The sequence below is a fragment of the Schistocerca cancellata genome, chromosome 2, assembly GCF_023864275.1.
Source record: "Schistocerca cancellata isolate TAMUIC-IGC-003103 chromosome 2, iqSchCanc2.1, whole genome shotgun sequence".
Taxonomy (NCBI): domain Eukaryota; kingdom Metazoa; phylum Arthropoda; class Insecta; order Orthoptera; family Acrididae; genus Schistocerca; species Schistocerca cancellata.
In genome coordinates, this window is record NC_064627.1 from 753,651,280 (window position 1) to 753,666,026 (window position 14,747).

At 45.1% G+C, this 14,747-nt stretch overlaps 1 protein-coding gene across 1 annotated transcript in view; it reads left to right on the forward strand.

Moving 5' to 3' along the window:
* LOC126162570 (protein singed) overlaps positions 1-14,747 on the forward strand; it is a 351,638-nt gene that overhangs the window by 186,797 nt on the left and 150,094 nt on the right. The window contains exons 2-3 of the mRNA XM_049919161.1: positions 6,965-7,138; positions 10,026-10,316. Of these exons, the coding sequence (XP_049775118.1) occupies positions 6,974-7,138; positions 10,026-10,316 (456 nt within the window). The 5' untranslated portion in view covers positions 6,965-6,973. The remainder of the gene's footprint in view (positions 1-6,964; positions 7,139-10,025; positions 10,317-14,747) is intronic.

The window sequence follows — 14,747 nt, forward strand, 5'->3', positions numbered from 1 at the left end:
TGATCTTCCTCGAGGTCGGCTTCTAACAGTTTTTCCATTCGTCTGTAAAGAATTCGTGTTAGTATTTTGCAGCTGTGACTTAGTAAACTGATAGTTCGGTAATTTTCACATCTGTCAACACCTGCTTTCTTTGCGATTGGAATTGTTATATTCTTCTTGAAGTCCGAGGGTATTTCGCCTGTCTCATACATCTTGCTCACCAGATGGTAGAGTTTTGTCAGGACTGACTCTCCCAAGGCTGTTAGTAGTTCTAATGGAATGTTGTCTACTCCCGGGGCCTTGTTTCGCCTTAGGTCTTTCAGTGCTCTGTCAAACTCTTCACGCAGTATCATATCTCCCATTTCACCTTCATCTACCTCCTCTTCAATTTCCATAATATTGTCCTCAAGAACATCGCCCCTGCATAGACCCTCTTTATACTCCTTCCACCTTTCTGCTTTTTCTTCTTTGCTTAGAACTGGGTTTCCATCAGAGCTCTTGATATTCATGCAAGTGGTTCTCTTCTCTCCAAAGGTCTCTTTCATTTTCCTGTAGGCAGTATCTATCTTACCTCTAGTGATGTCGGTACCTTCGCTAAAATCTAAATTCCTCGTGCCTTCCCGTGCAGCACCGGAACACATTCTTTAAATTCTTCGCTGACGTTGCTTTTCCTCGATAGCAAAGTATCACGACAGGATTGCAATAAGGAACCACGGGATAGTTTTTAATCACGAGAGCAATACGGATATGCTCAACTCACACCAGTGGTAGACGCTGCAAGAGAGGCGTTGTCCGTCACGTTTCCTGTTTACTGTTGAAATTTCTGATGTTTGAAGAGGAGTCAGGCGACATATACTCAGAAACATTGAAAATAGTGCACCAAGAGGGGAGCATCGATTCAAAATGAAATTCATTAGACCTAATAGTATAGATGACAAGATTCACTTGATCCCAGAATGAAAACACGTAAACAAATGCAGTGAGACATCATTAACACATCGGACCACCTTTAGCTGCAATACATGGCGCAGCACAGTCTGGCATTGAGTTGATTACAGGCCTGATGTTGTACTGAGGCAGATTGGCCCACAAATCTGGAACAGTCACCTGCATATCATGTTCAAATTGACACAGCAGCATCTGGGTTTTAGTTGGTCCTACACTTGCTCTCTAGGAGACAAGTCTGGGGAGCAGGCCGGCCATGGAAGAGTCGGAACATGATGTAGGAAGTCTTCAGCAACTCGAGCTGTACGCGGTCGAGCATTATATTGCTGGAAAAGTGCCCCCAATAGACCGTGTAGGAAAGGTCCCACATGGTGTTGAAGAATATCGTCTGCATAACGCCGATCCATTGAGGCTCCATGTACGACAATTAGTGGGGCTGGCTATCGTAGTCTGTGCCCCCCCCCCCCCCCTCCCTCCCAAACCTTTACACCAGCTTTGTGGGCGGTGTGGCGCGCGATAGCGTGAGTGGAGCTGTACCGTTCACCAGGCTGCCTCTGCATCTGTATGCGGTTACCATCCGTCCCCAAAAAGGGGGGGATTCATCATTAAACATCGCGGTTTGCCAGTCTGCGATAGTCCACCTCCTCCTGGCTTGGCACGGCTGTAGACGGAGTCGCCGATGTCTCGGTGTTAACGGCGGTACTCGACTAGGGCGCCTGGATTGCAAATTCACATCTGCAAGGCGTTTATAAATGGTTGGTGGAATAATTGGTACCCGTGCATCTACGTGTCATGGAGCGAATCATGCAGAATCCTTGGTCGCCTGGCGCACGATCTTTCGGTCCTCTTGCCTCGTCGTCTTTGTGCTCGCTCCAGACCTCCGGTACGTCGCAAATGGATGCCATCTCGTGTCCACGGCACCCAAGAGGCTCTGACGGAACACTCCGAACGATCGACCCCGGCGAACCATAAGGTGTGTCAGCCATCCTGCTGTTTTCATGCCGATGATTAGGTCCTTCTCAAACTGGATTAAACCTGAGAAATGTGTAACACGTCTATCTGGCATTCTGCGCCTACTAACGCCCTCCTCGAGTCGGGATGTGATCATGACGTGTATGACTTTTCCACTATGCGCCGTTTAAATATAGCCTCCTGCCCGATTGCAGCGTCACTGCGGAGTCTGTGGGCATGCGCGCTGACACCAAACTTGGATCACATGCGTACCAGATCTCACTATACTTGTTTGCAAAGTTTCGCGTTTGTTCTTTCTTCCCTCTGGGTGCACCTGAATGTGTTATTTCCTCGCAGATATTAGTCGTGAAGTGATAAAGTTGAGAAAATCCGAGAAATTAGAACAGATGTCGAGGTTTATCGGCTAGTCCGTTGGTGTCATTTGTCACATCGGAAAAAAAAAAAAGGAACTGGTACCATGTAACTTGGCGATGATGTCGGTCGCGCAGTACATATGCAGCCTTCAGTGCGACATATTTATCCCAACTGTGGTGTCACCGCCAGACACCACACTTGCTAGGTGGTAGCCTTTAAATCGGCCGCGGTCCGTTAGTATACGTCGGACCCGCGTGTCGCCACTGTCAGTGATTGCAGACCGAGCGCCACCACACGGCAGGTCTTGAGAGACTTCCTAGCACTCGCCCCAGTTGTACAGCCGACTTTCCTAGAGATGGTTCACTGACAAATTACGCTCTCATTTGCTACGACCTTGCAAGGCGCCATTATCATTTGCTATTTATCTTGTGATGCATGTATCGTCAGACCGATGTTCACCAATTATGGATTAAAGTTAAGTATTCCATCAGCTACGTACTTTATTTGCTACTATAAATTCCCTTAACTGTTCCAGACCTCACGCCAGCATGCGTGAGCTTAACGCGTGCCTTTCGGCTACCAATCATAGTGGCTTGGCTGTCTTGCCAAGTCACAACACCAACAATGGATGACATGGTATACACTTGGTTGTTGAAGTCTGATTTTCAGTTTGTAACGTTTGTTGAAAGTCAGAATGCGCCGTCGTCATTCTGGAAACGCCGGCCACGCATGTTTTCTTTCATCCGAGGAAAGAGGATGTAGTCACTGGAAGCCAAGTCAGGAGAATACGGGAATGAGTCAAAATTTGGTAGCCTAACGAATCTGAAAGTGTGACTGTGCCCCGTGCAGAATGAGCTGGGGCGTTGTCGTGGGGCAAAACATCGCCTTTCACAGTTTCCTACGACAAAAAAATGGTTCAAATGGCTCTGAGCACTATGGGACTTAACATCTGAGATCATCAGTCCCCTAGAACTTAGAACTACTTAAACCTAACTAACCTAAGGACATCACACACATCCGTGCCCGAGGCAGGATTCGAACCTGCGACGTAGCGGTCGTGCGGTTCCTTCCTACGACATTTCGTTTTGACAGCTTGCCGTAACCTCGTGAGATTTCGCTAGTATGTTCCTTCTGCGGTTTGCTCCTTCGAGCGACACACCATCGAAGGCGCAAAGAACACTCAACATCACGTTGTCCGATGATGGCTAGGTCCGCGCCTTTTTCGGCGCCGATGGATCCACATGTTTCCACTGATTGCTTTGCTCCTTTGCCTCCTCTGTGTTGATTCGACGGCTAAAGACATCATCTGGATTGATCTCATGCACAAATGCAGCATATCCGCTGCTGCCACAGCTAGGCGGGACCTTTGAATGGGTTTGAGCGGTCGCGGAACCCGGTGGAGAACGATCTTTGTTGTGTTTAACCCTCCTGGTACCACTGCCGTTAATATGACTCCAATCTAAATTCCTTTTTGTTTCTTGAACTTATTGTTTACGAAAATAGAATCATTACTGTTACATTGAACAGCTGTAATGTATGTTTTTGTTAGTTCAGTAAAATACTTTTTATGTTAGTTCATTAAAATACTCGCAACACATCCAGTGTAAATTAGTTAAGTTCTGTATGACCCCAATGATACTCAGTGAGCCAAAAAACTCCTAGTAGTAGGGGGTTAAACTGCCATGCAAGATGTTGGAAATTGACCCATGAGTAATTTTTCACTGTTTTCACCATCGCTTCGATTGTGATACGTTGGTATTAGAGCATATAGGTATCCACCTCTCTTGCTATTAGCCCTAACCGCTGTGCCATATGACGGTGCATTGCTGCCGTACACTACCACCCACTCATCATCGATTGTTGCAGCGTTGTTCCCTTTTAAATGCAAAACCCCAAACACCGCACACACTTGATTTTATCAGTGGCTGCACCATTTCGTTTTGGCTCCTGTAGCGACGGCCTACGGTACTGAGATGGGGGATCTTATTGTGTGCCTTAACTCCAGACATGCACCTGCCACCAGACAAAACATTAATTACCTAACTTTATTTTTTTCCAGGTGATATTTCAAATTTTATGACTACCTTTGTGTTGCGAAACAGCAAGAGTCAGTTTCAGTGCATTAGTGTTCTTTAAATTTTTTCTGTCACTATAAATATCAGATTTGCTTGAAATCTAGTAACTTTTGTTTGGCATTTGCCGTGTCACTGCTTCCGTCGGTAATGGCAGGTGGACAACCAAACCCCCCCCCCCCCTGAGTTCGCTCCCTTCGCCAAGGTCCCCCACCCCCTCAGAGCAGCGGGAACGCTGGGCTTGCTGCTTTCGCTCAGTTGGCGTCGCCGCGGAAATTGATTAAAACTCCGACAAAAAGGGTCTCTTGATTCCATTTCACCCTCTGCGTGGCATCTGAGCCCCCCTGCTGCTTGCAGGCTCTCGTTCCCCCCGACAACTGTCAACTTAATTGCGACTCTCTTTATGGAAGTCCACGCCCCCGGGGGACTCCGTGCTGCGTTACTTGCGCAGTGACGCTTGGGAGTAACAATACAGCGGCAGTTCGCTCACCGTCGTTTCTCTTGCCATAAAAGCGTAGAAACACACGGTGAAGCGTCATAAAACCTACAATTTTTGGAGAAATCTGCTTGTGTTTTAATTTTTTCAGTTGTAACAATTGTTAAAAGCCTTCGATTGCGAAAACTGTTCAGTTTCTTCTGTAAAAAAAAACATTTGATGCCGACACTCTTCAGATTTACATTTAATTTTTCTTGTGCGCGATGCTTTTCGGGAACCAATTTCCACTAGCTACCTTTGTTTTTATTTACTACATTATGCTATCTTGAATTTAATTTTTGTTGTGCGTGAGCTACTCCAGTGTACTCGTAATCGCATTGTGATCCAAGGAAGTGGAATTTCAGCTATCGTTATTGATGTTTTTAGTCGTTTAGGCTTGCTACTGGTAAATAAGAAGGTAATTGTGAGCTCACCTGACAAAAAATTAGTCACTCTAGTGCGCCGCTCACATGAATCGTTAAGCCTTTGCAGATGACGCAGAGATCGAGTTACGTACTTGGCCACATGCGCACTGCTTCTACGTGAACATACGACAACATTTATCAGTGAGACATATATACTTCAGGCGGACGTTGTACGTAAACATGGGTAAATGTAACGACGTGACAGAGTGTAAAAAGTGGCAATTGTGTTTAGCCATGCTTGTGGCCATACGGTGTGTGACGTTGCTGGATTTGTTTGTATTTCGCAGCGGACTGTACAACTTGTCTACAATCAGTGGTGTAACACACTTGGTCACGAAACACGTCGCAGAATTGTGCTCGGAAAAAGATCCTGACTAAAAGGGACCGGAGACGTGTTTCACGGCTTGTGTATCAAAATCACATCCAAATCCGACAGGAATAGCTGTAGGCAATGAATGAAGGTCCATCCCAACCTGTTACCGATAGAACATTGAGACGGAAACTGCATGCAATGAACGTCGCGAAAGACCATCACAAAACCACATCAAGAAAACAGCAAAGTTCATCGAGCAGGAGGAATATTTGACTTATTTTCTGAACACTCGCACATCCCATTCCATCTCGACTGGCCTGAAAAATCAACTGACTTAAAACCCCATAGAAAATCTGTGGGTCATGTTAGAATAGCGTGTGAAATGTCGACATTAGCATCCCCTCAATTTATTGGAACTCTGCCATCAAGTCCTCAGTGACTGGCTTAACCTGGTTGCGATGTACTTGCGCAACCTTGTGGAGTAACTTCCTAATCAAATCCAGGAGGTTATCAAGACCGGGGTTTGAATTAAACGGTATTAAATGATGCTTTTAATGATTTCTGCGTGACTGACGAATTTTTTGCCCGATGACCTTACTTATGTGGTGTAGAGTGCGGTGTTACGTCGGAACTCGAACATGCTAATCAACCGTAACTAAAGAAAAATTCGCTTGTTTACGCCAACAACAACAATAACAACAACAACGGTAACAGCAACAAACAAAAAAACTAGACACACAGATGCAATGTTGAAACTCGTTACAGGATATTCAAAGTTCTGTAAACACGGTTACTTTCGCGCTTCACAATGTATAGGACAAAAAAAATCACTAATGGTAAAAGGTTTCTTATAGTAAAGCTACAAGGACAATGTGCAAGATATATAAATATTTTGTAAAGAAGAAACTACTTTTAACAATATTAAGTATTCCCCGATACTGCCGTGTTAAAATATACGTGTGTGTTCGTGAATAGTAGCAGAAAATGTTTTTATGAGATAAACGAAACTACAGTTTCTGTACCTCCCACACTTAGTTTTTCATCCTACAGAACAAATGGACAGCACGAAACCAAAGGAATAACATAGGAAATAGGAAGAGAATGTCCCTCTTTACTGTTACCAAGAAAACTCCTTGATGCACAAATTCATATATCAGCCGCACTGCGTTTTTCTGAACAAGTTTGAATAGCAACATCCTGAGAAAATTAACAGTCGATTTTGAAATGTTTACGTTCCCATTTCTTTTTAGTTTAACTATATTTAAAGTTGTCTGGGATCTCACATACAAGTTTTTATCCCAAGAACCACACCTGACTGCTATCTAGTAATAACAGCAACTATTTTTTCATGCCGCTGTCTTAGTTTTTACATATCTTTCTGTCATGAATTACATCCGCCGTGTAACAGTGTGAACTGTTTGTGTTCCAGTTCAGCATAATGAACGGCAGCGTAAACGGTCACGATGTCAACGGTGGCGGCGACTTGGCTCCTCCAAAGGGCTCGTGGACCATTGGGCTCATCAACTCCAAGTTCCGCTACCTCACCGCAGAGAGTTTTGGCTTCAAGATCAACGCTAACGGCACCTCCCTTAAAAAGAAGCAGGTAAGCCAAAGTTATGTTTTCTCCTGAATGACACACGAGCATTAATGCACATAAGGAAGATCTTCACTTTTAGACAGCTGTACGTAAACAGATTTCTGCGTGGAACGGCGTAGTGTTTCCGTGACAGAAGGTCACTTATTACGATACCTTGCAGCGTAGCCAACGAAAGTAAGCAGGAAATCAGAACAGCACGAAACTGATTGAGAGTTAATACTACTATCCCCGCGGCAGCGCAAGATGCTACAGCTTCTAGTCCTGTCAGTTGGCAGCGATGCTACAGTCTCATCTGCCAACGCTGACTCACTTTGAGCGCTAACAATGAGACGGTTGAGTTCCCCTTTAGCACTTCGCTACTCGTAGTGCGTATGAGCACAGAACACTTACTTCTTACTGTGCCCGTCGACCATCTCGAAGTTACCAGACATCTCGTGGCGCAGACACACTGTCTTCGTTAATTGGGAGTACAAGCGCAGAGTATTAAGGACAATACTCCGACTTAGAATGATTATTCGGTCCAATGTAGGCGCTCCAGAAATCATTGCAGTTCTGTGTTACGTATTCAGTACCCTACGAATAAAGGTCTTGCAATGCATTAGAGCATGATTTATGGCACTCTCAGAGATGTGGCGAGCCGTTAAAAGGATCCACGTCTGTAGCCTCACTGTAAAACTAACGTAAGTGTGCAAGGGTTTTGAAGGCAGCAGATACAGACAAAGACGAACGTTACCTTTCTCTCACAGAACAGGCGAATAGGCGGTGCAAGGTGTATGAACTGTAGGAGCCAAACAATCGGTAAAAGAACTGCGAATATCAATCCAGAATGTCCGCAATAGGTCTCGATGTAAATGGCCTCTATGCAAATAGGCTCATATTGAATGTGTCATCAATGACGTGACATAGTGTGCAAATAAAGGATATGACATTACAGTTTCTGTGTTGTTCTGAAGTACGATTCAGTGTCCTGTGCGTCGTCCTTCAGAACAACAAAAGCACTTCAGTGTCGTATTTCCCGCCGATACCGGGCAGGCGACATTATCGAGACTTTGTGAAATCATTGACGACGAGTGAAAATGTGTACCGGGCTGGGACTCGAACCCGGGATCTCCTGCTTACTAGGCGTTAACCACTGCGCCATCCGACACAGCGTTTATCTCAAATGCGCGGACTATCTCAACACACTTCCAGGCTGACCCATACTCCCACGTAGAGCTAACTGTCCACAGTCCCCGTCCATGTCCCACATGCTGGTAAATTTTAGATGCCCGTTGGAGGTAAATGTAATTGCGCATCCGCGCTGAAGTTTGTGGAATCACGTCCATCGAGGCGTATGAATTATATAAATGCGTGGTGTCTGTCCTTTCGGTCACGTCCGAAATCCTTGCTGTTGGGTATAATGTTCATCCCCATGCCATCGTGGAAGGTACCCGTTACAGACGTAGTTAAAGCACAGGTCGGCGTTATAGGCTAGACTTACTGATCTACTGGCGTGTGTATTCTAATGAGGACCGATATCATCGTTCGATTCTGTTAAACTTCTATTTTTTGCGTATGGCCATGAAGGAGAATTATTGTCTTATCGTTTAAATAAGACTTCTACGTTATTAAGGTTTTCTTTTTTTTTTTTCTTCTTCCTGAAACGCTTCTGCTTACGCTGATCGTTCATGCGGACTCCAGAGATGTTCTTGGTAGTAATGCTCTTCCCATTGTTTTAAAGTGGGCCGCGGGGGATTAGCCGAGCGGTCTGAGGCGCTACAGTCATGGACTGTGCGGCTGGTCCCGGCGGAGGTTCGAGTCCTCCCTCGGGCGTGGGTGTGTGTGTGTTTGCCCTTAGGATAATTTAGGTTAAGTAGTGTGTCAGCTTAGTTTTTTTAAAGTGGCGAAACCTTTTCGGCCGGTTTCTCTCTATAGTTTCTTCTACGGATATGATCTGAAGCGTGTTTCGCATTGTTTAATTTCTTACCCCGTCCCTTCTCGTCAAACCCTCTCGTAGAAAGCACCACCCTGTCTCTTCTATTTTACTCAGATCTTTCTCCATCCAGGCCAAGATTCTCATCCATAGGTTAAAAATCGTAGATAGTAGGATTTTTTATATCACGATCTTTGCTGTGACAGGTACTTTTCAATTGCAAATTATGTCTGATGCACAATAATAAAAATTTTGAGCAATTTAAAAATGGATCAAATGGCTCTGAGCACTATGGGACAGCTGAGGTCATAAGTCCCCTAGGACTTAGAAGTACTTAAACCTAACTAACACACATCCATGCTCGAGGCAGGATTCGAAGCTGCGACGTAGCGGTCGCGCGGCTCCAGACTGAGGCTCCTACAACCGCTCGGCCACGCCGGCCGTCAGCAATTTTCTATCCACTTCGAAATTTGTTCCTTGACATTTCCTTTACCGGTTAGCTTATTTCCTAGATATTTGAAAGAACATATTTTTTAATAATTTCTTCCATTACAACTTGAATCCTTCATTCCTCTGCTGATTTTCATTACCTCACTTACCTCAGTGCTTGCTTGTGCAGTTACCCTCTGCCAGGCCTCCAGTTGTTCTTCCAATTTCTGCTTATTATCTTGCCATATCAACACATCGTCTGTATATGCTATGAATTTCATGTCATCTGCTGGTGACCCTTAGCGAACTTTCCTTACGAAGTTGCCAATGACAACATTGAAGAGTACTGGTGAGAGCACACTTCCTTTTCTGCTCTGAATAATACTGATTTTGTCCCACCTGTTGCGTAACAGTTCAGGCCTAGATGGCCAGTAATAGCGCATAATCATTGCCTTCAGCAATCAAACGAGGCTCGGATCGAAACCTCGTTTTATGTATAAGTGTGGACTCGGATGCCCCAGTACGCACAGCAAGTGGACGGTCGTTTTGCAGATCTGGACGCTGGAGCCGAGCAAGGACGCCGGCTCGACCGTGTACCTGCGCTCGCACCTGGGCAAGTACCTGGCCGTGGACTCGTTCGGCAACGTGGCGTGCGACAGCGAGGAGCGCGACCCGGGCACGCAGTTCGTCATCTCGGTGGCGGACGACGGGTCCGGCCGCTGGGCGCTGCGCAACGTGGCGCGCGGCTACCACCTGGGCGCCTGCGCCGACAAGCTCACCTGCACCGCCAAGGTGCCCGCCGACGCCGAGCTCTGGCTCGTCCACCTCGCCGCCAGGCCGCAGGTACGCCTGCGCTACAGCGCCTCTGCTCTTGCCGCCTGTTTTCGTTTCGTAGAAAAAGATCGCAAAAGCCGTTACATGCAGGCTGGCGCACGAAATGTGTTACCAATTGTTTCTGTCACAACACGAAAAGTAGTCTACTTCGTATATTTTCATACGCTTATGTCATATGGTATTATTTTTTGGGGTAATTCTTCTGATTCAAAAAGGGTAGTTTTGGCTCAAAAACGGGCTGTTCGAGCTATGTGTGGTGTAAGTTCGAGAACCTCTTGTCGATCCCTATTCAGTAGTCTGGGAATTCTGTCATTGCCCTCACAGTATATATTTTCTTTAATGTCGTTTGTTGTTAGCAATATTAGCTTATTCCCAAGAGTTAGCAGCTTTCACTCAATTAGTGCTAGGCAGAAATCAAATCTGCATGTGGAATGCACTTCCTTGACTCTTGTGCAAAAAGGAGTGCAGTATTCTGCTGCATCCATTTTCAATAAGCTACCACAAGAACTCAAAAATCTTAGCAGTAGCCCAAACACTTTTAAGTCCAAACTGAAGAGTTTCCTCATGGCTCACTCCTTCTATTCTGTGGAGGAGCTCCTGCAAGAGCTGAAAAATTAAGCAAATTCCAGTGTTACATTGTTGATTTTCTTATTTAAACTTACTAATTGTCGCCTGAATATGTTACTTATATTTCATTTTATCTGTTTCTACTATCGTGTTATAATTTCATGTATTGACTCGTTCCATGACCATGGAGACTTCTCCTTAATTTGGTCCCCCGGAACAATAAATAAATAAACAATTTACGACGCACATTAGATATCCCGCTGGGATCTCTACAGCAGTACCAGCAGAGCTTGGAAAAACAAATGAGTCACGAAACGACGTGTAATTCACGATACTGCCGCTGGGAGACTAGTAAGCAGCAATGGCTGACAATGGAAGACTGACGACACAGCAACGATCAGCAATTGTTACTTTTTCGTGAAACGAAAAGCCTTGTTGTGACTCAGAGCCGTTTTCGACAGCAGTTTAACACACGATGGGTTCCTTGCAAGAAGACCATCCACAGGTTGTACGATAAATTTGTACAGGAAGGAACAGTATTGGAAACGAAGCGACCTCGGCCTAAGCCTGTTTGTTCGCCGGAGAATATTGCAGCGGTACGAGTTGCTGTACAGAGAAGTCCCGGGAAATCGTGTAGAAAGCTAGCAGTGTAACTGGGAATATCCAGACGCTCCGTTCAACGCATTCTTAAAAGTGACCTCCATATGTACCCATACAACATGACCTGTGCACAGAAGCTCACTAAAGGACACAAGCGGCAGAGACTACTGTTTGCTGAGTGGGCAGAGGATAGGGAAGTAACTCTCAACAACGTTTGGTTTTCAGACGAGGCCCATTTTCATTTAGACGCTGTGGTTAACAAACAAAATGTACGCTTTTGGGCCACTGAAAACCCACAAGTGCTTCATGAACGACAACATTATACTCAGAGGATTACAGCGTGGGCAGCAATTTCCAGTCACGGACTTCGTTGACCCTTTTGCTTTGAAGAAACTGAACAGCGAGCGTTATTTGAGCATGCTTCGCAATAGCTTCATTCCACAGCTTCTTGCTACTGCCTTGCCCTTCAACACGCAGTGGTTCATGCAAGATGGAGCAAGGCCACATACTGCAAAACACTGTGTTGGAGTTTTTACACGAGCATTTCGAAATGCGGATAATTTCACTCAGGTTTCCAGGTCGCTTCAATGACGGACAAAATTGGCCCTCCAATAGTCCAGGCCTCAATTCATGTGACTTTTTTCTTTGGGAGTACCTAAAGGAAAAAATTTTCCCGAAACTTCCACGTGATTTAATGGAGCTCAGAAGACTTATTCTTCAACCTTGCAGTGAAATGACGGAGGACATGTGCCGTAGGGTAATCACTAACTTCAGTGTTCGTTTGAAACGAAATGATGGACATATTGAGCATGTGCTGAGTTAGAAAAAATCTCCATGCGGCTCTTCATTGTAGTATATGTTCCCTTCAGATTGTATTGACAATAAAGTTTATATTTAAAAAGAAAATGGTAACACAATTCGTGCGCTACCCTGTTAGACAAACCTGTAGAAATTTTAAAAATAGATACGAAGAACGTGTCAGCAACTGGAAATAGGAGACAAGTCACTAAACATGTGTTCAAAACACACACACAGATGTCGATATAGGCTTTAAAACCCTGCGATGGAACAACCATAACACATTTTGCTGATGGTATCCATGTATACCATTGAATGTACCTGCAAAATCATACCATTGTACGACAAGCAGTACGCGAAATACGCCATGAACAGGGTCATGCTTGAAAACCTAGCTTTTCCTTGAAACTGAGCGGAAATTACCCAGATCATACTCATCCAGTGTTTGATAATGGGAGCACTTAGCGACTGCCAAAAAACTGTAAACAAAATTTGAATCCTTTCCTAAATTTTTTTTTTCTCGCTGTTTTCTTCGTGGGAGATAGATTCTTTAAAGAATCGGGACTGCTTACTATGCTGACGAAAAAAAGTCGCAACAGCACGAAGTAGTTGTGCGATAGAAACGAAAGTTCGTTGTCGTGTGTTTCTACATCTGAAAGATGCTCTCTATTCAGATTTCGCGCCAGTCGTATAAAAGTGGCGCTAATAGCGTGTCTACGAGGGTGCAAATCGGATTTGCTTTAAATACACGCCGTAACGGTCGTTAGCGTTAGTTACTTTTGAAATTGGACGAGCTGAGTTGGTGCTGGTCAAGAATGTTTTTAAGCCGACAAAGACGCCATTATCAACACATCACTGAGTTTGAACGAGGTCGTTTAATACGACTACGAGAAGCTAGATATTCCTTCTGCAATACAACAGAAAAACTTGGCACTACTGTAGCCACTGTACATGATTGCTGGCAGCAGTGGTCACGAGGATGAACGGTCGCAAGAAGACAGGATTCCGGACGGCCACGTGGCACTACCGAGAGGAAGATCATCGTGTTCGGCGTATGGCTTTGGCGCACCGTACTGCATCTGTAGTAACAATTTCAGCAGCAGTTGGCACCACAGTTACACAACAGACTGTTAAAAAACAGTTACTTCAGGAGTAGGTCCGAGCCAGACACCCTGTAGCATGCATTCCACTGACACAAAACCTGTATCCTGTTTTCGACTTCAATGGTGTCAAGCGAGAGCTCATTGGAGGGCGGGGTTTAAGTCTGTTGAGTTTTCTGATGAAAGGCGGTTCTGCCACGGTGCTAGCGATGGCCGTGTGTTGGTTAGCAGCAGGTCGGTTGAGGGTCTGCAACCAACGTATCTGCGTGCTACACGCACTGGATGTGCAATACGTGGAGTTATGATCTGGGGTGCTATTTCGTATGACACTTGGAGCTCTCTCGTGGTTATCCCATGTACCATAACTACACATTTGTACGTGATTCGGCCATTTTTGCTACCATTCCAGGGGATGCTTTCACACAGAATAGCGCCCGTCAAAATACCGCTGTTGTTCTCTACAAAGTGTCGACATGTTGCCTTGGGCTGCTTGATCACCATATCTATCCCCAGTCGAGCATATGGAACATCATCGGACGACAACTCCAGCCTCATCCTGTAACAGCAGTAACCGCCCCTGTTTTGAATGACGAAGTGCAACAGGCATGGAATTCCATCCCGCAAATTGTCATGCGGCACCCGTAGAACACAATGCATGCAAGTTTGCAAGCCTGCATTTACCATTCTGACAGTTACACCCGTTATTAATGTACCAGCATTTCATATTTGCAATGGCTTATCTCTCACTTAATCTGTGATCTTGCAACGTTAATCACTAAAATATGTTATCTAGACAAATGTATTCCCGAAATTTCATGACTGTACATTAATTATTTTTTAGTGCGGAGTTTTTTTCCGTCAGTGCATACTAAACTGAGTGGCCAAAAGGCGCGCGCAAAGTTGTCCTACTTGAGGATCTGCCGTAGACGATATCGAAACGTTGGCGGATGTATCTTGTTTGGGCGAGTGTAGTCACAATATATGAGTAGCCTGTTATGGACAGGTGTTGGGTGAAAATGGAAGCATGTCTTGTTTGACTTCGCACGTGGGATAACAATCGGTGCATGACACAGGGGTGATCTCATATCGGAAATCGCATAAGAATGTTGTAGTTCAAGGTATAGGATGAATCTTGAATATCGCAGTCAATGTTTCCACACGAGTAAACTGCCACACTGGAGGATTACAAGCGCTTGACTAAAGAACGTCATACCGCTTCTGAAAAGCCGTGTGGGGCGATGGACGGTGTACTCTGTCAGAGCGCCACCTATTTGAATGTGGGATGTCGGGTACCCATTTCTACCCCATTTGTAGCAGTTTTTATATTTTTACAGGGGTTTATTCCGCTCTTTTAAAGAAATATTCCTCATGATAA